Below are 26,326 nucleotides of genomic sequence, written 5' to 3'. Positions count from 1 at the left end.
TTGAGAGGAACTTGAAATGAAATTACAAAATAAATATAAAGAAAAATAAATACATATTACAAACAGAATTTGAAACTATATAATTTCGGTCACAAAATGCATTTAAAATTTAAAGAAAAATTGAGACAAAAAATAATCAGTTTCAAATTTATATAAATATTGATAAAAAAAATTAAATAGAATTAAAATATGTTTCAGATTTAGATAATTAAAGATGGATTTACTACAAAATTACTAATCTATTTCATTTTAATAAAATATAATATTTGATAAAAAAATGTGACAAAATTTTAAATGAATTTGAACAAAGTTGTAAATAAATTTTTATAAATAAACATAAATACATATTATAAATAGAATTTGAAATCGTATAATATTGATCACAAAATTTGTTTAAAATTTCATAAAAATTTAAGATAGAAAATAATTTTTTCAAATTAATATAATAATGATAATTTTTTAAAAAATAAAAAAATCTATTTCAGATTTATATAACTTAGAGAAACATTTGCTATGGAATTACTAATCCATTTCACTTTAATAAAATATAATATTAAAAAAAATTTGAGACTAAATATAAAATAAATTAGAAACAAATTTACAAATAAATTTTTATAAATAAAAATAAATACATATTAAAAATGAAATCTAAAACAAAATTATATTTATAAAAAAATCTATTTAAAAAATTAAAGGGGGAAAAAAATTATATTTTAAAATTTTAAAAATTAAAAAAAAATCATTGATGTGGATCTGAAGAAATTCGATCCATCCACCCAGATCCGATCATCCTGGCCATTCATCTAGATTTAGAGTGATCTGATCTCCTAATTCAAATATGGATCTTCATAGTTGATTCAAATCCAAATCATCCAAAGATTGAAAAAATACCCCTAATTTTTTATCCCATTCTTCTTCATCCCGATACTTCATTCTCTACCTCCCGATCGCACACCTCAAGCCCACACACGAACCTCCCTACTTCCTCCTCCATCCACACTCCACCAAGGTCAATGGCTACCACCCTCATCATAGTTGGCCTCCATAACATCCCATCTCACCTTACCCTCTCTCGATTGGGAGAAGCTCTTATCACCGACAGCCCTTCTTTATCTCCTCTACCTCTCCCAATTGGGAGAGGAGGATTCATCTCGTCCTCCCCAATCCTCATCCCTGGTGCCACAACCACATCCTTCTTCATCGGTCACCACCACTCCATCTTCTTTCTCTCCCGATTGGGCGAGGAGGCTCCAGCCATCTCCACCTTCCTCTCTTGATTGGGAGAGGAAGAGCCACCTATAGGGATCTTTTGCATAAAATAATAACATACGCGATGAAAAAAATAATCCCTCCAGAGATCCATGCGAATACAGTATATGTTGGAATTCAATCAAAGTCTCATATTAAAAAGATTTGATAAAGATCATGGGCCTAAAAGGATGTAGGATATCTTTATTGGCATGAAACCTTTTGGGAAGAGCACAAGAGCAAAGCCATAAGGGTCTAGGCCCAAAGTGGACAATATCATATCATTGTGGAAATATGTGGACATCCTTTAGGCACAATAAATGGTATCAGAGTCATGGTCTAGATCAGATGTAATGTGGGATAGCTTTGAACGAAGATGAGAATAGGCCTGGAGTAGGTCAGGTTGATCGGATGTTCACGAGGAGGCCCGAAGTAAGTCAGGTTGATCGGATGCTCACGAGGAGGCCCGAAGTAGGTCATGAGTGACCAGATGCTCGTGGAGAAGGTCCGGAGCAGGTCAGAGTGACTAGATACTCGCGAGGAGATCTAGAGTAAGTTAGGGTGATCAGATACTCACGGGAAGGCTCGAAGCATGTCATGAGTGACCGGATGCTTGCGGAGAGGCTCAGAGTAGGTCAAGGTAATCGGATGCTCTTGGAGAAGGTCCGAGCAAGTCAGGGTGACTGAATGCTCGCAGGGGGCCTGGAGCAGGTCAAGGTGACCGGATGCGGATGCTTGAGGGAAGGTCCAGATAGACCTGACCATGGTTCGGAACCGACGGTTCGACGGTTCGAAACCGCCGGTTCGACGGTTCCAGGCAGGTCGACCCTTAACCTTAACCGCCCAAGACGGTTACGATTTACGGTTCAGAACCGCAGGTTCACGGTTCGATTCACGGTTCATCACGTTTCGCCACAGTTCAAGATTAATATGTTAAAAAAAAATAAAAATTAAACATTAAACATTAAAAATTAGAAATTAAAATTTATTGAAAAAAGGGCTTGCACTTATTTAAGATGCCTACGTATCCCTTTAGGGGAATCAAAGTCCACGTAGTTCTTTTACATTTTTATCCTTTTACATTTTCATTCACTTCCATTTCCTGTTCCTGTCGTATTTGTTCCTTCAGTATCAAAATCTTCAACTTCGTCATCTGAAAGTTGCATTCCTTGGATTCTTTTCTCCACTCTGGTCCAATCGTCCAGTAATGCTTGGGCTTCCAATGAGTCGGGAGACAAAGTTGATCGTCATTCATCTAATATGTTGCCGCCGGTACTGAACGTCTGCTCCACAGCAACAGTTGACACTAGACAAGCTAAAATTTCTTTTGCGATCACGGAGAGAACGAGAAAGCTTTGAGCCTTCTGTGACCACCACTTTAAGATATCGAAGTTTTCAATATTTGCTTCATTAAAATCAAAATAAGTCGTAAAATAATTCTCAAGCTCCTGTGTGGAACTTGAGGATCCTCGTGGACGTTTTGTCCGTTCTTTTAATAAGAGTTGTGCTTTTGTAAGTTTTAAATTACTACTAGTAGTTTGTTGTATTTCAGAAATATTAATTTATGTTCCATATTTTGCATAATATTGATTATAAATATCATATAAATAAATTCTAACATTATATATAATATTAACTGGATTAGGGGAAGAAGAATCTTTAATTAGAATTAAAGCACCATAATATAAAGTTAATATTTCTTGTAAAACTTCTAATTTAAATCTAGGATCTAAAGCAAATGCAATTAAATGAATTTCAGGAATTAAATAAAAATATTTTTCCCATTTAGTTTTCATAGCTAAGATGCAAGGAGATAAAGATTCATTATTAATATGTTCATTTAAAACTAATACTATATTAGAAAAATTTTCTAAAACTAATTGAGCAGTGGGATAATAAACACCGGAAAGTTGTTTGGTTGCATCATTAAATACTTTTAAAATTTCACAAATACTACTATAAATATTCCATTGTTGTGAAAATAAATATATATTAGTATTAGTGTTTTGTGCAAAAAATGAACATAATAATTATTTATATTGAAATGAATCTTGTAATAATTGGTATGTTGAATTCTAACATGTTGGTACATCACGTGGAAATTTTTTAGGTCTCATTCCATTAATTTTACAAAACCTACCTCATTGTTTCATTATAGATGGATGAGACCATAAATAAGAAATTCTAATTCTAATTGGTTTAATATAACTTTCTAAAATTTTTAAACCATCTTGAAAACATAAATTTAAAACATGGCATACACAACGAATATGAAAAAATAAACCTCCAATAATAGGTTGACAAACAAATTTTAGATCATCTATACAAGCGGTATTGGAACTAGCATTATCTAATGATATTGAAAATATTTTATGAGTTAAACCATATTCTTCTAAAATTAAATATAATAATTGTGTGATATTATGAGCATTATGTGATTCATCAAAAACTCTATAAGCTAATAATCTTTTTTGGAAGTTCCAAGAGTTATTGATCCAATGGCAAGTCACACCCATATACGAATGTGTTTGCCAATGATCACTCCAAATATCGAAACATAAAGAAACTTTATTATCTAATTTACTAAATTCATCAATTAAATTTTTTTCCCTTGTTTTACTAATTTTTTAATTGTACGAGTAAGTGTATGTTGGCGCAGTGGGGACCGACAAGAGGGGGGTGAATTGCCTGCAGACAAAAATTATACCCTGCTCAAAGCTTTCCAACTCTTAAAATAAAGCAACAATATAAAATTAACTACAGAAATAAAAGGAGACAGAAATTAACCTGGTTACAACCAAGAGGGTTGTTAATCCAGGGCAGTAAGAAAAGCGCAGTAAGAAAACTCCTTCTCAGAAGGTGGAGAAGCCTTTTACACTTTGACAGCATAGTAGTTGCTTAAACAGAGATTACTAGAGTTGCTATTTCGTTCGTATTCGTTGTTATTCAACAGCTACCCGAGACCCCCTTTATATAGGGGTTCTAGAGCCTATCTGTTAACCTGATCTTCGGGATCAGGTTTGACTCGAGAGGGATCGGTCGACCGATCCACAGGTTCGGTCGACCGAACCTGCTGTACCTGCCCAGTCTTCCATCCAGGTGCAGTCTCTATGGATCGAGCTTAGGTTCGGTCGACCGGTCCTTTTGTTCGGTTGACCGATCGGCCAACGGTCTCCAGCTGAGTTGGCCCGATCAAACTTCTCGACTTGGTCTCTGGATAAACTTGGGTTCGGTCGACCGATCAAGAGGTTCGGTCGACCGATCAGCTTCACCAACGGTCAGCTTCTGACGTGGCATTCGACGTGTCTGCTGTGGTTGGCTTCGGTTAATGAAGGGTTCGGTCGACCAATCAATAGGTTCGGTCGACCGAACCGTTGACAACTCAACTCCAGTTGACTTGCTCCGGTTTGGCTCCTTGGGTGATTGCGGCCATCCGGAATAGGGCTCACCCGAACCCAGTTCCCGGCCTTCTCCTCGAGCAGGCTTCCGTCCGGCTTCCCGTCCCTCGAACGCCGCGCACGTTCTTCTCGCTCCACTGGAGTACTCTTCCACAGCTCTCTCGTCCTTCGGACGCACCGAGCCCGTCGACTCCCTTCGCGTGTCGTCCTTCTCGCTAGCTGCGTCTTCCGCTCGACTTCCTGTGCTCCTAAGTTCCTGCACACTCAGACACAGGGGTCAGACAAAACGCAAGACCTAACCAACTTGGTTGATCACATCAAAACTACCATCAGGTCCAACAATCTCCCCCTTTTTGATGTGCATCAACCCAAGTTCAAGTTAGGGTTAAAAATAGACCAACGTAATTTTAAGAAAAATTACTAAACTAACAGGTATAGCATAAATTTGCAATTAATAAAATTGCAACACAGTTTAGAGAAGAAACAGATTAAAATTTTAAAATTTTTCCTATCCCCCTAAACTTGTACTTATCTTTATTCTCCCCCTTTGATCACAGCAAAAACGGGGGCAAACAAGTTACAGAAGTTGAAAAAAAAAATTAAGTTAAGATGAATTTTTCAGAATTTTCAAAGGAAAATTTCTAAGTTAAAATTTTAAGAAACAATTTTTCTAGAAAAACAAAGTTAGAGAGTTCCTAAGAATATGTTTAAAAACTTTTCAAAGCATTGTTTAATTCTAATATTAATGCTTTTATCAGAAGGTTAATTAAACATTTTTATTTCGATATTTCGGCTTCCAGGTCGTGGCGAGGCACTAGGCCTTCTTGGTTATTGGAGCAACAACCACTTCCTTAGACAAAGCTTCCATAAAGAAACTCAAAGTTTAATTTTCTCACTGTAAGCTTTTAATTTTTGAAAAAATTAATCAAGTACAGATTTTGGAACCAGTAAAGGTTCCTTCCTACGGGATTTTTTAAAAACATAGGGGGTATATAACTTTTAGGAATTTTCCTAAGTTGAACCTGATGTTGTTTAATGTACCAATTCAATTTTCCATAAATTCTAACTTTTGATTTTGGAAATCTATTTAAGCATGCATCAGTTTTTAATTTTTCAATTTCAAATTTTAATTTATCATTTTCTGATTTTAGATGATCATACATTTCTAATGGGCATGCTCTTGCTAGGTTCAACTTTAGTTCAACATTCTTTTTTTCTAATTGATCTAACTCTCTAGAAAGAGACTTGATAAATTTAAAAGATTGCGTTGGGGTTAGATTGCGTACCTTACTTACTTAGTCTGGTGACGCTCCCCCTTCACTGCTGCTTTCTTCTTCTGATGTTCCTCCCCCTTCATCAATGCTCATTTTTGAGCTAGATGTTTCTTCTAGCTGATGGTTGGCCATCAGTGCTAGTCCCGAGAATTCTTCGACTTCTGACTCGGAGGATGAAGAGTCGTCCCATGTCGCCTTCAGATTTTTGTGCTTGGAGGAATCTGGTTTCTTGTACTTGGTCTTTGTCTTCTCCTTTTGCTTGCTCTTCAATTTGGGGCAGTCATCCTTGATGTGCCCCTCTTCGTTGCAGTTGTAGCAACGAATCGTCCTTTTCTTTCGTTGATGCCTCTGCGATCTAAACTTATTAGTATTAAAAAATTTATTGAAGCGCCTTACCAGAAGTGCCACTTCTGATTCGTCGACTGAGGCTTCGGAGTCAGAACTGTTCATTTTTGCCTTTAAGGCAATGGTCTGACTGGTCTTCTCTACTCCATTGGGCTCTGAAACTCGAGATTCGTGAAGTTCAAAAGTGAAAAATAATTGTTCTAAAGTACTTACCTCGAGGTCCTTAGAGATGTAGTATGCATCTACTAAGGAGGCCCACTCTAGAGTTCTGGGGAAGGCATTGAGCGCATACCGGATAGAGTCCCGGTTCGTTACCTCTTCTCTAAGATTAGTTAGTTGCGTGATCAGCTCTTTGATCCTTGCTTGGAGCTGCGCTACCTTCTCACCTTGGTTCATCCGGAGGTTCGTCAACTGGTTCCGGAGGATGTAGCGCCTCGTTAGCTTCGCTTCGGAGGTACCTTCATGAAGCTCCAGGAATTTCTCCCAGAGATCTTTCGCAGAATCGTAACTTCCGATTCGATTTACCTCCTGAGGTGGCAGTACACTGAGTAGATGGAACTCAGCCTTTCCGTTGGCGACGAAATTGGCTTGCTCCTTCTTGCTCCACGTGTTTTCTTCTTTATCTTTCGGCGTTGTAAAACCATATTTCATTGTAATTAGAATATCAAAATTAGTTTTAAAGAATACCTTCATTTTTCGCTTCCATGTAGCAAAATCTCCGTCGAACTTTGGGGGATGAATGTTCGCGCCGGCCATTGTTCTTGATCTTAGTGCTTCAGACGGCGGTTAGTCCTTCTGAGGCTGTCAAGCTCTGATACCACTTATTGGCGCAGCGGAGACCGGCAAGAGGGGGGTGAATTGCCTGCAGACAAAAATTATACCCTCCTCAAAGCTTTCCAACTCTTAAAATAAAGCAACAATATAAAATTAACTACAGAAATAAAAGGAGACAAAAATTAACCTGGTTACAACCAAGAGGGTTGTTAATCCAGGGCAGTAAGAAAACTCCTTCTCAGAAGGCGGAGAAACCTTTTACACTTTGACAGCACAGTAGTTGCTTAAACAGAGATTACTAGAGTTGCTATTTCGTTCGTATTCGTTGTTATTCAACAGCTACCCGAGACCCCCTTTATATAGGGGTTCTAGAGCCTATCTGTTAACCTGATCTTCGGGATCAGGTTTGACTCGAGAGGGATCGGTCGACCGATCCCCAGGTTCGGTCGACCGAACCTGCTGTACCTGCCCAGTCTTCCGTCCAGGTGCAGTCTCTGTGGATCGAGCTTAGGTTCGGTCGACCGATCCTTTTGTTCGGTCGACCAATCGGCCAACGGTCTCCAACTGAGTTGGCCTGATCAAACTGCTCGACTTGGTCTCTGGATAAACTTGGGTTCAGTCGACTGATCAAGAGGTTCGGTCGACCGATCAGCTTCACCAACGGTCAGCTTCTGACGTGGCATTCGACGTGTCTGCTGCGGTTGACTTCGGTTAATGAAGGGTTCGGTCGACCGATCAATAGGTTCAGTCGACCGAACCGTTGACAAGTCAACTCCAGTTGACTTGCTCCGGTTCGGCTCCTTGGGTGATTGCGGCCATCCGGAATAGGGCTCACCCGAACCCAGTTCCCGGCCTTCTCCTCGAGCAGGCTTCCGTCCGGCTTCCCGTCCCTCGAACACCGCGCACGTTCTTCTCGCTCCACCGGAATACTCTTCCACAGCTCTCTCGTCCTTCGGACGCACCGAACCCGTCGGCTCCCTTCCCGTGCCATCCTTCTCGCTAGCTGCGTCTTCCGCTCGACTTCCTGTGCTCCTAAGTTCCTGCACACTCAGACACAGGGGTCAGACAAAACGCAGGACCTAACCAACTTGGTTGATCACATCAAAACTACCATGGGGTCCAACAGTGTAGTCCTAGAAACACGTTTAGCACATGAATTAAGAGATTCTTTACAAAAATCTTCAAATGTGCATTTAGATCCAAAACTAAAAGAAAGATGTTCTACGGAAACATATTTAGCTAATGATTCTCTTAATTTATTATCCGAATATAAAAATAAACCGGAATCGGTACTACCGCTAGTTGAAGAAAATCTTGATAATTGTGTTTGAGAACGGTCGAGTCCATATTCCGCCGGGTGCTTCGTTTCTACATGTCGTTTCAACAATCCATAGCCGCCGCCGGCTTGGAATTTGTAGGAAGCATTGCAGTGCTTACATTTTACACGCATTTCTCCCGACGGAAGAGTGACTTCTCAAAATGTTTAGTGAAAATAGAAGACTTTAGAGGAGGAAGTTCCCGAACCTTAGAAGTAATTGCATCGGTACTTCCTTGTGTTTCGGGTGTCGGATTCGGAAGATGCTCGATCTCATCATCGGTGGATTGAATGTTGGGGTCCTCCTCCCGCGGATTCATTATTTGCTTTCCCTTCTAAGCTCGAGATGATGCACCTCCGCGGCCTCCTTCCATTGTAATTGAAAATTGGAAACGAAAGCGTGTAGAGATTAGAGAATACGAAAATAAGATTAAGAGTAGAGAAGATGTGTGTGAAAAATGATGAAATGAGCTCTCTATTTATAGAGTTTTGATAGTAACGGACACTAAATCATATCCATTAATCAAAAAACGGTCAAATGATCCTAACTGTTGAAAAAAATACCCAAAAAATCCTCCCAACGGTTACGAACCGTCGGTTAACCGGCGGTTCAAGCCGTTTAAAGAAAAAAAAAATTACGGCTGAACCGCCGGTTCAACCCGGCGGTTCGTCGGTTTTACAGCCAATGAACCGGAACCGGCCCGGCAAGTTGCCGGGCCGGTTGACCCGGTTACGGGCTCGGGCTGGGTCCGGGCCAGACCCGGCCCGGGGTCGGGTCTAGGTCCAGAGCAGGTCAAGAGGATCAGATACTCACGGAGAGGCCTAGACAATGAGAGTAATTGTGGTCTTTCGTTTGAGGGAAGGATTGTTGAGATTCAATCAAAGTCCCACATTAGAAAGATTTGGTAAAAATCATGGATTTAAAAAAAATGTAGGATATCTCCATTGACATGAGGGTTTTTGGGGAGAGCAAAGCCAAGAGGGCTTAGGGCCAAAGTGGACAATATCATCCTATTATGGAGATATGTGGACACCCTTTGAGCACAACAGTATATATATTTTACTACTCTATCAAATAGAATAGTTACCTTTGTTGCGTGAACAAAATAATTTCGGTGGCAACTTGACTTTGGTAGATCTCAACGCAATCAAACACCCGCGCCTCTACGGTATCTACACGAACAAGCCCTTTGTTCATCACACAAACTCAATATTCAGCGAAGCACCAACTATGTTATGCTAGCAACAATCACAAGTGATGTTCAGCCAAGACAAGAAGAAGAGGAAGAAGAAGATCAAGAGACTTACCAAATTTCACTCAAAAGAGTCTTTTATATTCATCTAATGAATATCAAGGGCTTTGCCTTTTGATCTTCTTCCATTAATGATGAATTAATCTCCATTAATCTTCATTAATTTTCATAATGGATTGGATTTAGTATATTAGATTAACCATTACCCAATACGCCTTTAACTCAATATTCCAATGAGTTTAACCCATTAATACAAAGAGTCTAATCCATATTCATTTGTATCTAACTTAATAAGTCAAATTCATATTAGACTTAGCCCTATAATCTTAGGGTCCATCATATTTTAGTCAAACTAAAATATATCCATCTCCAAACTAATATGTTCTTTGTGCGTGACCCAATAGGTTCTCGTAACATTGGCAATATCTCTAAAACAATATTTTAGATACAAAGCAATGAGTGACATCTAGAAATATACCATAACTACCCAAGTGACAAAAATGTCGAGATCCAACCTAACCTTTCTGTGTCTGTTATGTTGTATAACTTGGTTTTCTATCCTTGATATCTAGATTTATTGATGAGGCATAGGTCGTATCATCCTCTTATCAATTTTTGTGTTTCTTGATCTCAAAGTAGACTCACTTAACCAAATGAGTTCAATATCTCATATTGACTTATTTGTGTTTGGTCATGTATTTTAGTAGTCCTACTTAATCAAGGGCCTAGAGATATCACTTCCATCATATAGAGGGGATATATCTCATCTACATCACTGATATCCCTTCGTATAACTTATTACATACCTAGTGATTAGTTTTTTAGTTCACTTTGTTACAGGTGACGTTTGCCGATACCAAAGTATACAACTCCTTATGTAGGCAACTATAGTAATTTCAGGTCTAAGGACTATTCATACTAATAGTCACTATGAGAATGTTTATGACACTCATATAACAATCCATGAAACATTCTCATAGCAGGTCAATTCAATATATATTCCATAATATATACTCATGTGTCAACTTGATATCTTATATCTATGATTTGTGAGATTGAGTTATCAATTGACCTATATACTAGTCTCAACACATTAATATTGTCCTTATATATTAATGCTTGATTAGGAATAATTAAGAGTAGTGTTCTATATATTTCTACCACCTCCCACTATCAATTCAACCAATTGATATGTTGTACACTAGAACTTACTATCCTAGGATATTATTATATTTATTCATTTGGCATAGATATAAAGTAAATATAATAACTATTATCTTTTATTAATAAAATATGATGCAAATGTTTCCTTGTCAACCATCCCATAATTGGCTTAGCTAATCCTGAAATCCAAGGCACTTCCATTCATCCAACCTCATCCACAACCCTCCATTCAATTTGGAGAGATTTTGACAGCCCACCTTCATCCGTTGGCGAGTTTACATCAGAGTGCTTTGGGATTCCAAGCTCTTATACACCATACACCCTTCCAAATTCGGAGGGGGCAGCATGATTCATTTTCGGCGCTCATCACATGCCATCCATTCCGATCGAGGGAGAAGCTTCATCCACAACCGTCATCCATCTGCAACATTCTTTCGATGTGTTGGTTGATTTTTTTTGTGTTGGGTTGTCTACTTTGATTATTGAATTGTAATGACATTAGCTTCCCATGTTAAGATTGCATGCACTTTGGTTTAACTTGATGAATGCTCACATGGTGTTTGATGAAATATTTCTTCCATTAGTTGGACTCTAGTTGATGCATTTAAGTTGTTTAATTTCTTGCAATGGTTATTTCGTTGGAATATTTAAATATGTTTTCTTTATTTGGATGTAATTATATTAGATTAGATTGGGTTTCATTGCATGGTAGTTTTGTTAGACGCTTATTTTATGTTGTCTCTAATTCTCTACAACCGTACTTAATTAGGTTAGTTTTCGTTATTTGCATTGCCTTTAATTTTATAGTCTTAGCAACTCAACCAAAAATCCCATTGTGTTTCATTTCTTAGCCTTCGCAATCAGTAACCAATTTGTGATGTTGGCTAGGAATTCTAAATTCTACAATGTTAATGTAAATTCTGTGTTGTTATAGATCTATGATATATAGTTTCAGTTAGCTAAAATTACATGAGTTTATAAGTTTAAGATGGTGTTTCAGTTTGTTTAAATTCCAATATAGTGATTTTAGTTTCAGTTACTTCTGACAAATATGTTTCATATTATATGAGTATCAACAATTTGAGTTTTGTTGGCTAGGAATTCAAAAATCTTCGATGTTGATTCTGTAGATTTGTGTTATATAGTTTTAGTTTGATGAAACTATATGAGTTTATAAGTTTTTGATGCTGATAAGTGCTATTAGCTTCAGTTTGTTTCAGATTAATATATAGTGATTTCAATTTCAATTACTTCTGACAATACCTTTCAGATTGAATGAGTATCAGCAATTTGAGTTCTATTGGTTAGGAATTTTAAAGTCTTTGATGTTGATTCTAAATTTTATGTTCTTATTGATCTATGTTAGTTTTAGTTTGCTGAAACTATACGAGTTCATAACTTTCTAATGTTGAAGAGTCAAACATCATTTTGCCTTTTAACTCATCTCAATTTTTCACGTCTGATTTAACTGCACCAAGAGTTTTAGGTTTTACTATGACTAAAGAAGAGACTGTATCTTCAATGTTAATTTTGTTACCATGATCAAGTTGCTGGCAAGTAGTGGTATGCATTATACAGGGTGCATGATGAACCTGCCATGCATATATATTTTTGCTTTAAAGAAATTTTTTTGCTGCATGATGAACCTGTCATGCATATATAGATCACATTAAGTATGACAAGAGGTGAATGCATTATTAGTTATTAAAATCTCTGTAAGTTGTATTTATTTTTTTATATTTATGACAAGGGGCATGCATTTATTTTACTTATTTATGTGATGCAGGATGTAAGTAGAGGGAAGGATATTGGTTTCAACAAAGGAAGATCAAAAGGGAGAGGACACGGAGATGATAATCTCTTATAATACCATATAAGTATGTATATTTAATTCTTATTAATGGTATACAAATTGAAGAAATCATGGTGTTACATAAAATTTACTTTGATGATCCATGAATGTAACATGATCCAATGCCTGAATTTGACAACATGCCAAATGAAATACAAGTGCATGAATTTTATCTCAATATTGTATTTATTAAATGACATACATTATATATATTTATTTGTTATAGGATGAGGAGGGAAGACAAATTTCAGAAATTATTGAAAGCTAAAAAAAATGGAACTCATTATCACATAAAATAGGCAAAGGAAAGAAAAACTTATCATAAAAACCTTTGTGCAGTCTGTAATTCTCGTAAACATTGTTCTTTGTGGTTATTGGTTTGTTCTTTATGGTTATTGATTTGTTTTTTTTCAATGAAATACTCATTAAACAAATCAGCCACCAATTGAATCGTCAGAAATGGTTCACAAATGTTAGAGAATGCACAAACCACATATACAATTTTTCCCAGATTACATATTTGATAGTATTCAACAATAAACCTTACATTTTATCCACTATTGGAACTGTTTTTTTGTTCCAGAACATATCCAATATAATATGTAGATACAGTCTCCAGTATATGAAGTTAAATGGAAGGATGGCATTTACATTATTGATCTCGAATGGCCGCAACAATCAATCTTTCTTGTGATTCTTTTGCACTTGGTTAACCTATCAGCAGTGAAGACAGAAGAACACAACCAAAATCTCAGTGGTTTTAGTTAGATATCGATTTCAAGTCAATGTTGTTGCAGTCGTCTTTGTTGTTTATGAATTGGGAATCATCCGGACGACGTCGATGATTGAGGATTGACAGATTGGGCATTTGGCACTGCTCCATTGCAGCTGATGGGCACAATTGAAACAAGTACACATATGGCCACACCTGCAGATGCCAAAGATGAAATTTTTTTGAGAATAATTTTGTCTCGGATTGATTGAACATTGAGATCGAACAAAAAATATTGCAGGTTCTTGTTGTAATGTCACCTGTAAAGCAGACAGTCAACTTGCATTTGGCAACATACTCTGCATGTTTCTCTTCTTCCAGATTTGGAATCTTTGAAATTACGGGAGGTATTCACTGTTCCAGTTGAAGCAGAAGGGTAAACAACTAAATTCAGCATCCATAAGAGGAGTACTAGAAAGAAATGTAGTTAGTTCCCATAACCTGACTGATTGATTGCATCCAAAATGTCCTGTTTGATCGATTGCCGAAGCTTGTCCTGCCACTCCATGCAGTTCTCAACCATTAGTTTCAGTTCGCCGATCTCTTCGTGGATTTGAGCCATCTCATTTCTAAAGTCATTCAAGGCTTCCTTGTCCTATAATGTCGCAGACGAATACTATTGGCATATGAACCTCATGGAAATAAGATCGAAAAGATATATATAGGCAGACACCTTACCACATTTTGAGATGATTGGCGTGTGAATGAAGTGTTGGGCCAATTTTCTGAGTTTTGCAAGTTGTAATAATGTAGAGGTACTATCGACGATGAGATGGATTCAACTGGCTTGGCACTTTGGTAAACAACACTTTGTTGCCAGAATGGATGATCCATATTAGTTTCCGAACAATTTTCGTAGAAGAAATATTGATCTCTTCGCTGTACAAATGACAGGATTAACTGGTTCATCTTGTGGCAAAAGTCACTACCAAGCGAAGTAGAGACTCTTTTTCTGCAAAGAGAATTAAAGTGACACACATTAAGTGCTTAAAGATCTGAACTCGCATGTTCAATGTCTGTTCTACCTAGTTACTTTGTTAGGAATTCAGAAGAAACCTGTGAAGAAATGCAACACAATAATGGTTCCATTACTATTATTATATCAATCAGACATAATCATTAGTAGACTGAAAGAAAAGGAATTGAAGGGAATAGTTAGGCTTTATCTACCAGATGTATGAAGGAATCTGTTAATACTAAAAAAACAAACAAGAACGAGGGCATACCTCTCAAGAAGATCCCTTATTTCAACATTATCAGAGAAGTGTTCGAACAAGTCATTACATTGAGGTTTTCTTGTTATGCTCCATCCTCTCCATGAATCTGAACATTGATCACTTATCCAATTCCCAAGATTTTGCCGTGGGGATGTTTCCATGTCCTCGACAGCTGCCTCACTTTCAGCAGCAGCCTCATTTTCCCAGCCATTGGATGGCAGTGAGTTGGGAGGCCTTTGCCAATCAAGGTTATCCACCCATAAATTTCTTTCATCCCAAGAGCCATCGATATTGTGTCTTTCATCCTGCAGCTCATTGTTGTTAGGAATAGGTGTGCTGGCTTCCATCGGAATGCTCATTGAGTCTCTCGGGGAATCTACTTCTTCAAACTGATGTTCATCTTTGAGGATAAACTGGTTGGTAGAAGATGCATGAACTGAACCTTCTGCATCCATGGGGAACTGAACATGTATTGTTGTATCTGAACCTTTGGCACTTATGGGGAACTGGACGTCCACACTTATTGGGTACTCTGTGGCTTCAGTCATGGCTGGAAATTGAATGTGTACACTGCTTGAGCTCTCCATAAATGATCTTTTGCTACCGGAACGCTGTCTTCTATGGTTGTTGAATCGCTCCCTAGCATTGATCAAGCCACACACATGAAGGAAAGTAAGAGTAGAGATTCGAAGTTCCAAGATATTTTCAAGTTCTTCAAGTGGATTGATTATTCCCCACCAAATCATAAGTTACTAGACATTCTAAACATCCAAGCAAGATCAACAATATGTAGTGTGAAACATTACAAATTGTGAAACTTCAAGGCCAACGCAAGATGGAAAACCATTTAGATTGTCAGGCATGTTTTCATGGGTCTCACTCTACAATGTAACAGGAGTCTCTTGCTCTCTTTAACAAGTCCTCAGTCTCGACAGTGCTAGAGGTAAGAAAGTACTTAATGTGAAAGTTCAAGGGGAGGCCTACTCCAAACCAAAATGCTAAAGCCCTTTGGTGATCAACACCTTGATTGAAACTTAAAGCATGTTTGGAAGGTTTGCATAAAAATGGAGGGTAAAGGAAGAAATATCTTGTCACCTGTAACACAATTACCTGGGTTACTAGTACCTGATAACTGAGATTGTGGATCCATTTTGCATTTTATCCAATTCCAATCTTCTCGACTGAACCCGCATTTGATCTTGTATTGCCATGTGCCGTGGGAAAGACCGGAGTTTTAGCATCGACTACAAGAATTATGCAAAAATAAATTTTAAAAAAAATCAGAAATTGATCTCGAGAGAAGTTGCTGCTTCTTTGAATCATGAAATACTTTACTAATGTCACTCTTAGTGAAAACAATTCAAATGGTTATTTGAGACACATTGTAGCTGATCAAATCTATCATATTTATCACAAAATATAACTATTCCAACAATTTAAAGATTGTTCAGCCTTCAAATCAACAACCACTGTGAACAAGAGTTTCTTAGGACAAGCCATAAAATGCATTTGTGAGACAAAAGAAAATCAGTAGTATATAAACAGATAAAGAGAATTCTCCACCATTACAGATGATAAGAAAAAAGTTAATTAAATGATAATAAAAACGATCGTTTAATTGGATTGAATTGTTGTGTGTGAAATTAAGTATAAAAATGAAGATTTGGAAGTTTCTTAGGAAAACATTGAATGGTTTGAGTTGAAGTTGTTGCAGTTCACCTGAAGCCGGCCGCGATAGGAGAAGCCCGAGACATGGTGGTGGTCGGCCAACGCAACGAGCTCCCGCCGCCGCTCCTGCTCCATCTTCGCCACAAAGCTCTCCATCTCTCCCCGCCCTCTCAGCCGCCGTGAATTCGTCAACACCGACGGCCCTGAGACCCTGCCGAGCGGCCTCTCTGCCTTGTCGGCCGCCGGGCTTTCTCTTCCTGACCGGTTGTTCTCATTGTTCAGAGGCGCCACGAAGCTGCCGCCGGTACCGTAGCTCGACGTTAGCATCCTGACGATGCTCCCCACGCGGCTCCGCTCGCTCTCATGGAATGGCGAAGCAGACGCGGAGTTCGCCGGCTCGGTGGACGCCATAGACATCGTGTCGGAGCTCCAGCCGCCGAGCGTATTCAACTCATCAGACCCATCGGAGTTGTTGCCGCCGCTGCAGGCGTCCTCGGTATTACCACCAGCTCCGCCGAACGCCTCGCGGTGCTTGGGCGTGCCCCCCGACTCCGCCTCCGCTTCCGCCTCAAGCTCCCTCCACATCTGGATCAACGACGAAGCCCGAACATTGGACTGCAAATTTCCGCCGCCGGCGGCGGCGGAAGACGATTCAGAGAATCCAGACGGAGACGCCTCGCGGAGGAAAGAGGCGGCGCGGGCGGAAACGGGCCGCACCGCGGTGGTAATCGTGGAGATATCCTCTTTGTGAGCCTCACGCTCGATGGTCGTCACCATCTCCCGCGCCTGCCGCGCCGCCCACTTATTGAGGATCTGCGACTCCCTCCGCCGCGCTGATGCCCGGGACTCCCCGCCCCCCTCCGCCTTGCCCATCGGATCCAAATCAGCCGCAGAAGGCGGCGCATCACCGCCTACCTTCGTCTTCTGCTGGCGAACGAGAACTTTCTGGAGGGCAGCAGGGTTATACGATGACCGACCGTGTGAGGCGCCGAGGACAGCAGCGGCCAGGCGACCACGGTCGCGCCAGTCATCCGCCGTAGCAGACGGCAATCGGGCAACCGACGAGGCCATGCCAAGCTCTCAACTTTTCTCACAAAACAAGAAACGGAACACTCCAAACCACGATCAGACCGAAGCAAGAAGCTCCCCGCCATCCTCTCGCTTCCCCTTTCCTCGAAGACCGTAAGCGTTCATGTCGCGATGAATCGCAGCGAAACAAAGCAGCAGACGCCGTCGCCCTGCGATGGGGAAAAAAAGGAAATCGGCGGGTGAAGCTTGAAATTGAGGGAATGGCGAAGGATAAGGCGGGAGTTCAGAGATGTTTTGGCCGCGAGAAGCGCGCGGCCAGCCATTAATTGGGGTTTGAAAGTAGCCGTTGAGGACGAAGGGTAGGAATCACAAGGGAAGGAAAGATTCCCTTTCTATTTATATTTATTTATTTATTTGTTGGGCATAAATCATCAAATAATTTTATTAAAATGTAATAAACATTTTGCCATTAAATAAATTTAATTATTATATATAGAGAGAGTGTTATGTTGCGATGTCTCAATAGGTAAGAACATAAACTGAAATATTCTAAAACTTCAAAGATAGTTATTAAATCGTAACACCACATAAAAACATTTCTCCTAGAGTAACTATTAATACGAATAGAGTAACTATTAATACGAATAACATAAAGATTCACATAGAATTGAACATAGTAAAATAAGAAATTGAAAGATTTCTTATTTTCTGAAAAACTAATTATAGGTCATTCTCTCCATCGGAACAATATGACTGTTATGTTTATTACTAAACTTATTGAAGAGATGAATACGTGACTCTTTCAGATGACATTCTTTCAGTCGACCTCAACACAATCTCAACAAACGAGAAGGCAACAAGTGAAGTGAAGTTGCATTACAAATTGACAAGCACAAAAGTCAGTCATATTTACATTAAGAACAAATTTCACGAAACTAACTCACACCCTTTTGCATTCTCGATCCTGCAATGCACTGACATTCATTCTTTTTCACTTCCGTCGTTCACCGACAGTTCAAAAACACCTCGGAGCACTTCATAGATCATTTTCTAACAGGTCTTACCATCCGCGCCCCTTCTTTTCAGCTGAATCAAGCAAACAACCAAGCAATGAAAGAAGTATAAATACACATTTAACAGCGTTACATGATCGAACACACCCGATATCAATTACAAAGGAGAGCATCTGATCAACATAAGTATAGGTGCACCACAACGCTGCATGGCTCTGTTAGGGCAATCTCGCAAAGGAGACGATAAAACTTGTCATCCAAGTTCTTAACTACTAAGCTCGAAGATGATACCCTGAGTATTTCTATTGTACATCAGTCAAAAAATTTCAGAAATAGCCAGAGTAAACACTTCTGTTCTGTGCCTGATGCTGGTATCGGTCGGAATAATATAGCTAACAAGCCTTAAAAGGAATTTCAAATGGGCTTAAACAATCTGTAGCTAATTACAGGGACCATCTCTGTTCTTACACTCTATTTTAGCTATACAAGAGATCATTACATCGATTGATTACAAGATAGAGAACCAAAAATTTCGGCACAGATTTACTGAACAAATGCAGAATATTGTTAAGAATGCTGGTAAACACTCTAAAAATCTAACCTTTGGCGATACAGCACCAGCATGAACAGGCCAGGGGGCAGCAAACTTAGTATTAGAACAATGTGACTAAAGAGGATTATAGCATCATCGCAAGCGGCAGAAATGAACAAATGATCATGGTAAATTTCACACAGGTTCGCACTAGACCTGAAAAAAGGAGAGAATAGATACAGGATGATATACTTGTATTCACCAACTCCATGTTTTTATAAGTACTTATAGAAGACAAGTTTGCGCCCGTTGTAAACCTTGACTTCAAAGATCTTTTACAGTCAACTACTTTCATAAAGTGATACATCAAGTATTTTTTATAATCAATGCTCATCTAGTTTCATTAAGTGATACATCTAATTTCTTATAATCAAATGTTAATCTTTACAATCTCATTCACCTAGTTTTATGCACTTAATTCATTGGCATATACAAAACATCATTAATGATTCCCAATTCACATAGTTATGCATGCATTCATTATTTTTTAAAAAAATTATTTTGCAGAGTAAGAGAAAGACAGGAAAAACTCCAAACAAGTGATAAAGGCAGAATTTGAATCCAAGAGCTTGGCGACAACTACTAAAGTTCTAGTCGACTGATAACAATTTCAATAAAGTATGAAAATTATAATTTATTGAAACAAAGCAGAACAACCCGCATCAGTGATTTTCTATTTGCAGGAATACCTATTTGCTAAGCAAGGAATAGGCTACATAGACATTAAGCAGTGGCAGGAGCATGGGAGCATAGGATGCTTAACACGAGAGTTATTATAAACGAAATAATACTAGGAACTGAAGCTATTTGCTTACCCAAAGATGAAGAGGTCGCTGCTGGAAGTGCAGGATAATTAGGATACTTAACAGCTGCACATGGAAAGGCAAATATAAAAGATTTATTTCTAGTAACAGTGAATGACAGGAGATAAAATTATACAAAAGAAAAGAAAAAGAAATTAAATCTTCAAGATACTAGTGAAGGTTTTTGTTAGAACATTGGGACAAACTTCCACATTAAAAATTCAGAAAACTGAGGTGGATCGCTGAAGCATTTCATTGTTCATTCAATACATACACATACACACTTGGATACAGGGAAAAGGCACCATACACTTGTTACAGGTAGACGAAGATGGTTGAGATGCAGATGGCCAAGGAGCTGCAATATTATCATTCAAATCACAAGTGAAACTGATCCCTGAGTAAGGGTCAAACGTTGCATCTGATGGTAAGCTTGGAAGAAGGCATCCAGACTCTGCAATAGAAATGAACATATGTAAAGAGAGTACCAAATTGATAAACATCACAATATTATGATCAAACATAATGCAACAGATGAAATTATTTCATATTCTTTTGTTAATAAACCTAGTTTCCAAATCCAGTATGCACCAATACTTAATCTATTGACCACTTGATTATGACATTGATAATGATTTTGTCAACCATGGATCAATCATCATCTGGTCCTTTTGTAGTCATTACCTTAAGCACATGTTCATGTGAGATCATCTTTACTTGGTTGTAAGATCTTGAGGTCAAAGAAATTTTGCCAATCCTCATCTCAGATGGAAACTATATTGATGCAACCAAAGTATACAAGACTGCTCTGCCAAATTGCCACCCCATAGAATTGGGCAAAGTAGGACATTGAGATTCATTGATTGGAGTACAACAAAAGGCCCTGGATAGAAGCAAGTCGACCAACCTCAGCTAAGGTCAGCCATGGGCATCATCAACAAGCAGAGAGATTGAGACCAAAGGGTCATCACATTTCAAGTTTATTCATCATTTTACAAGAAACCATTATGTCCAATGTGATTTGGATCTCTTCATACATAGTGACATATTTTCTTTTCTCACTCGTGACTTTTGTCTTGGTGTTACAACATAAATCACTGTGTTTACAATTTGGATCTATAATATTTTTTGTCAAAAAGAACTAATATAATTGTCAAGTCAAAGATTTGCTTCTGTGAATATAGCAGACAATACCAGATTTTTTGTGTTAGATCCCTGAATTTAATCCACAGAAATTATAGACTGGAGGAAAGAGGCCTTCCATACATCCAAATTCATTCAAAAGTAAAGTATATAAGTAATCATATGCTACAGCAAAAGTAGAACTGGATAAAGATCATACCTTGGGTCCCAACTGTTTTCCGTTCATCATCAACATAATCAACACAAAAGTCAAATAAAAGGATATCAGTATTAGCAAACAATTAATGAAACAGTAAGTTCAGAAAATAAAATGTGATGAAAATTTCCATAATTGGTCATTTCTAATATAAAATAGATAGTCACTATCAGCTTTGCATAACTAACCTTGGAGTGAAAAATCCTTGAGAGTTATCTGGCATAAACTATAAACATTTGTTCTGACACTCATGTTTTGCAATTTTTTACCAAGTGAGGCGGCACAACCCAAAGCTTGCAAATTGGTAATGAAACTTTGCTTTTGTAAATGTGAGACGTAATTATCCATAGCATGACAGCAGGCACTATTATTCTTAATCCCATCAGAACAATCTCTGGCAACATCCTTGGTGTCTGGGAAATTTAACGGACAAGCTGCAAGAAGAATCACAGAAAGAACCAAGAATCAAAATAGCAGTCACTTCAATGGTCCACTCTAATAGAAGTTAGAAATTATGTTTATCAAATGTGACAATAGGAAAAAAAAGGAGAAAAATTGCTAAAAAGTTTATTAGCAACATGCAGAATTCAAATAATGGAGCAAGACTGAACAGTATAAAAGCATAAAAGTAATTGAAGAGCTTCGGCACTTCATATTATCAATTCACTCAAGCAATATAACACCACATAACAGAAAAATAACTGAAAGTCCCAGATATATTCTACATGCAATGTTTCAAAAGCATATGCAGATGATACATGGTTAACCCATTGCATAGTGCAAATGTGACCATGTACTAAAATAAAATTAAAAATATTATTTACTTATGAAAAAACGTAAGCTACATACAAAAAAGTAAATTAAACAACAAATATCCATGCTTCTACATAGAAAAAGTATATGTCAATCATGCAATACAAAATATAAGAGTATAGCCTACTTGGGGTTTTAAATCAATTTTGTTCAATCTATATAGGTTCTATGAATCAAATACATTTTTTAACTGCAAAGTCTCGCATGTCATGTGTGATAATGGTTTCCAAATCCTCCAATAAGGCTTTTTGAAACAATGGATAGACGCATCTTATTCTACCATTGAACTCACATAATGCTACAAGCTAATAATATTCAAATCTTTTTAGTCCCTTCTAATTGTCATATGTCAAATTTCATTAGTCTCCTTGTAGACATCAAGAATTCATCATTAATCAATTCATTTTGTCTAATTATTGAATTTATTAATCGGCTTTGAATATATTGGTAGTTTGGTACCATTTAAATTTATTTTCTTTTGAAATTTTACTCTATCTGCCTGTATTTTTAATTTTTTTAATTTTTTCTTTTCTCTCGTCCATCTGAATTTACAAAATTCATTAACTTAAATTATCTTTAATTAGTGATATTGTATATCACAATTATTATTATACATTCTATAAGAAGCCTCAGTGGTAGAGGAAGAATTTCTTAGACAAAGCTCGTTTTTCACTTATTGAATGATGAACCTGCAGTCCTTGGGAGATCTTCCCTCCCTCTTTATTTACTTACCTATTAGGAACACTTTCACACTATCTTGATATTAGTTGGATGGTAAATGAAATCCTTCCTCAAAAGAAGAACAAGTGCAACCATCTAATTGTAGCTTGATATGAGATTTTTCTTTTTTAATCATGTCTTTTTAGTCCTTAAAGTTTTATTCATCTTAGCATTCTAACATCTACTGGACTCATTAATTAATCTCTCTTTAATGAGAGCATTATTGAATATCACATTAATTCTAATAAATTGTTCATATAAAACATCTTATATAATAATCACGCACCTTCTTAGTAAGTAAAAGTTTATTGAACAACTTAGTTAAATGAACTATACTTTCATCTCCTAATTAGTTTCAAACATCAATAGGATAGCATTAGCACTTATGAAATTTACCTACTTTATTTTACCAAATGTTTGTTTAACCATGTTTTCTTATTATATTTGAGTGTTACTCTTATTATGTGACTACTGTATGTGGATGTGTTACAAGCATTGTTTAGCATAATGCAATCCCATGGTTCACACAAGGGATGTGCCAATAAAGTTGTTGCCTCGTCGAATGAGTTTTCCGGACCTTGGAAAGAGGGCCATGGCAACTTCTCCAAGCAATGAAATAAAGAATTATATACTATAATACTTATCTCTTTGCCCATGAGTTTTATGTGAGCTAATTTATACTTGTGTTGATAATCAAAATCAGTTTTTTCTTTAATAAAATACAAAAGACTAGCACAATACAAGAAAAGGTTGATTGTAATAGACACAAATAATGAACTTTATAAGTGGTGAATTCAAATCAGATTTTGCTCTCTCTTATTCTCTGTTCTCGAGAAACAGGATATCCTCATACTGCATCCCAAACTACTAAGGGTTGGTCGGCTGCATAATGTTATTATGATATGAAGCACTATATAACACCATATCATTAATACTGAATCTCCTTTATAATTAAATATAAATTTTGTTTGGCAACACTTTACCTTTCATTATTCAACTCAAATACTGTGAAATCAATTGATCAACTTAAACCATGCCCTACAACATTAATTCATAATTCAATAATCTATCATGCTACCACTAAGACATAAATAATAATGGCAGTTTTTAATAAAAAAAAAAATCCATTGCTCCTTGTTACTTGAGCATCCATATCACCTCTATATGTTCCATTAACTATGTGTTAATCTTTTAGTTACCAAACTCCTAACTCATAAAGCATGATTATTGGTCCAGTGAACATACTCTACTCAAAAGAGCATAACAACAATTAGGCATTCACTCATGCTAGCAGATTGTGAATCCAAATCAAGAAGCAACTCAAATAAACTACTAAACTAGATGGCAGAGAGTCTGGAAGAAGAAATTGCAAAGTTACCTCCGTTAACATTACAGTTTGATAGTCCTCTCAACACTTGCTTTGCAGATGAAGAATCAAGTCTACTAGATAGCCACCTAAGGACAATGTTTTTACAGCTGTTCACAGTAGATGAATCCTCCACTGTTGTATCATTAATTTCCAAATTCGTCATCAATCCGCCATCCTTCAAGACAAGGTTTTTTGCAGCTTCATTGATGGCACTTTGACAGATTTGTCTGCAGCATTCATTCACAGCATCAACCTTTGAACATGCAGCAAGGAGTTTAGAAGAGTCAACAACACTCTCAAACCCAATGGTATCATTAATTGGGCAGGATCCTTCAGAGAGGTTAGAAGAGTGGATGGAACAAATATCATGAAGGTCACTAGGGACACCCTGACTTCCAAGAATCTGTTGAATATCTGATAGGCAATAATTTGCATGAACAGAGTCCAGCGCAAGTAAACCTGAATCTTTACTTGCTTGTCCAATTAGAACAACAAGGGTAGCCTCGAACTGCGGACAACAAATAACATTGGCTAAGAAAGGAGCGAAGGAGGCCCAACAATCAACAGCAGTTGTTCTTAACAAATTGTCAACTGCAGAAAAGTTCAATGAACATTGTCCTACAACAACATGACAAACCAAATAAAAGATCATATAATAAAAGAATACTTGCAATTTATATCTAGCCAGTTATACATGAAACCAAAGAAACCTGATAATTTTGGAGTGCTATTGTGGAAAAATGGTGTTGCCATGGGGGAAGGAGCAAGTAAAGGAATAAAAGGTTGTGGAGCACTGTTTGGAGAAGTATCAGCCAATAAATTTGTTTCCTTTGCCTCCATCACCTGATTCGCTAGTTCAAAGCTATTAACCAATATTTTGTCTAGATTGCAGAAGTTCAGTAGACCTGAATGACGAGTACATTTTAGGATTAATCAACTTACCTGAAACATATAGCTCTTCATAATGATCAACTGCCTATACCGAACAGAAAAAAAAAAAATAACATAAAGTCCTTGTAATGAAAGTGAACATTCTTGGTACTTTCTATTTCAAGAGAAATTACATGAATCATACTTCGCTCAATAACTTTGAGCTACTTGGTAGTTACGTTGCACCTAACAAAAGCTCACCTTTCTATAACAACCAACGCGAGGAAGAAAATTAACTTATCACCAGATTTCACGACACTAGGTTTCACATTATTCAATTCCTCTTTAATTACACAGGAAAAGGTAGTCAAACGCATGGCTACCCGGCAGACACAGCTTTCCAATCAAACACCAATTGCGCGACTAGTTTTTCTCTAGAGCAATCTAACGTCGCCACTCAGTCAACCACACGAAACCGCGAAATTTTGCCACCGACCCAGGTAAGGGACAAGCCGGCATCAGCAAAACCCTCGGAACCAAGATCAAACCACAAACTCAACAAACCAAACGGCAAAATCAGATCTTTGAAACTGGAGCAAGAGATCAAGAAGTCCGGCGTACTCACAGAAGAGGAAGAGGGAAGCGGCGAAGAGATTCGGAGGGACGGAGAGCGGCGGGGCGCCTCCCATTTCGGACTCCTCCGCTTGAGAGAGAGAGAGAGAGAGAGAGAGAGAGGAGGAGGAGGAGGAGGAGGAGTGGAGGAGGGGGGATTGGATTGTGGTAGGACAAGGCTAGCTAGGAGTGTGCTGGGCGTCGCTTTTAATGGCGATGAAGGTGTGTCAGTAGCAGTGGGGAAGCAGACAGCATTTATAAGCGCTTATTAAGAAGCGCCGTTTGTGTAGCATGACCTCTTTTACTCCCACCCTCTTCCTTCCCAGATCAATACTATACTACTACACGACTTGACTCAGTCAGTAACTACCTTAATTATCAGTCGAGTTAGATCATTTAACTCGACTCGACTCGACTTAATTGCCCTAAGTGGATTCAACTCAGCCAAACTCCCTACTCAGTAACTTTGTTTGAAGTGAAAATTCAACTCGATCGAGCTAAGTGTGATCCAGTTGAAGTTGGATTAGCTTGATGAAGGTGGCTTTAGTTGAGGATAACATGAGTACATTTAATGTATGTTGCGGTCAAATAGAGAGAAAATTCATTGTCTTGATGACCCAAAAAAGTCAAAGAAATAGTTTGTTAGAAAAACATTAATGACCACAAGATGTCTCTTATATATCTCTAAAGTCAAATACAATGTAAACTCCATCAATCATGCATTATGTCATTACACACAGAAATATATATATATATATATTTCAAGTTCAAGACTAGTTTTGAAGATGTTATCTGACTAAAAAAGATATATGATCACCCGGACATAGACCAATTGGCCTGATCGAGATTTATTTTTATCACGACATGGACATTATGATCATCACAA

General features: G+C 37.8%; 2 protein-coding genes across 3 annotated transcripts; both read right to left on the bottom strand.

The window, feature by feature from the left end:
- Positions 1-13,120: 13,120 nt before the first annotated feature.
- On the bottom strand, positions 13,121-17,416 carry LOC121987946. The gene is made up of 7 exons (XM_042541649.1): positions 16,332-17,416; positions 15,738-15,856; positions 14,622-15,251; positions 14,074-14,347; positions 13,837-13,990; positions 13,656-13,749; positions 13,121-13,551 (listed from the first exon to the last, which is right to left on the bottom strand). The coding sequence occupies exons 1-7, from the start codon at positions 17,349-17,351 to the stop codon at positions 13,434-13,436; spliced, it is 2,409 nt and encodes an 802-aa protein (XP_042397583.1). The 5' UTR covers positions 17,352-17,416; the 3' UTR covers positions 13,121-13,433.
- A 754-nt stretch (positions 17,417-18,170) lies between these two features.
- On the bottom strand, positions 18,171-25,698 carry LOC121986424 (uncharacterized GPI-anchored protein At1g61900-like). Of its 2 annotated transcripts, XR_006113410.1 has the most exons (9): positions 25,454-25,698; positions 24,669-24,863; positions 23,968-24,576; positions 21,245-21,490; positions 21,060-21,071; positions 20,028-20,171; positions 19,730-19,783; positions 18,924-19,070; positions 18,171-18,395 (listed from the first exon to the last, which is right to left on the bottom strand). XR_006113410.1 is itself a non-coding variant. In XM_042540373.1 (8 exons), the coding sequence occupies exons 1-8, from the start codon at positions 25,515-25,517 to the stop codon at positions 19,000-19,002; spliced, it is 1,395 nt and encodes a 464-aa protein (XP_042396307.1). In that variant the 5' UTR covers positions 25,518-25,698; the 3' UTR covers positions 18,725-18,999. The 2 variants fall into 2 exon arrangements, 1 of the variants encoding a protein (XP_042396307.1); XM_042540373.1 differs by lacking the exon at positions 18,171-18,395 and having other exon boundaries at positions 18,725-19,070.
- Positions 25,699-26,326: the final 628 nt, after the last annotated feature.

The sequence above is a fragment of the Zingiber officinale genome, chromosome 5B (assembly GCF_018446385.1).
Source record: "Zingiber officinale cultivar Zhangliang chromosome 5B, Zo_v1.1, whole genome shotgun sequence".
Classification (NCBI taxonomy): domain Eukaryota; kingdom Viridiplantae; phylum Streptophyta; class Magnoliopsida; order Zingiberales; family Zingiberaceae; genus Zingiber; species Zingiber officinale.
This window is presented reverse-complemented; position numbering and strand designations above follow the sequence as displayed.

Coding starts and splice junctions, on each gene's coding strand:
- LOC121987946 (XM_042541649.1), bottom strand. CDS start 17,351: ATGGCCTCGTCGGTTGCCCGATTGCCGTCTGCTACGGCGGATGACTGG. Junction 15,857..16,331: donor CCTATCGCGGCCGGCTTCAG/GTGAACTGCAAC, acceptor TAATTCTTGTAG/TCGATGCTAAAACTCCGGTC. Junction 15,252..15,737: donor TCCACAATCTCAGTTATCAG/GTACTAGTAACC, acceptor GATCAATGCTAG/GGAGCGATTCAACAACCATA.
- LOC121986424 (XM_042540373.1), bottom strand. CDS start 25,517: ATGGGAGGCGCCCCGCCGCTCTCCGTCCCTCCGAATCTCTTCGCCGCT. Junction 24,864..25,453: donor CGCTTCCCTCTTCCTCTTCT/GTGAGTACGCCG, acceptor CTCGTCATTCAG/GTCTACTGAACTTCTGCAAT. Junction 21,491..23,967: donor AAACTGTAATGTTAACGGAG/GTAACTTTGCAA, acceptor TTCTTCTTGCAG/CTTGTCCGTTAAATTTCCCA.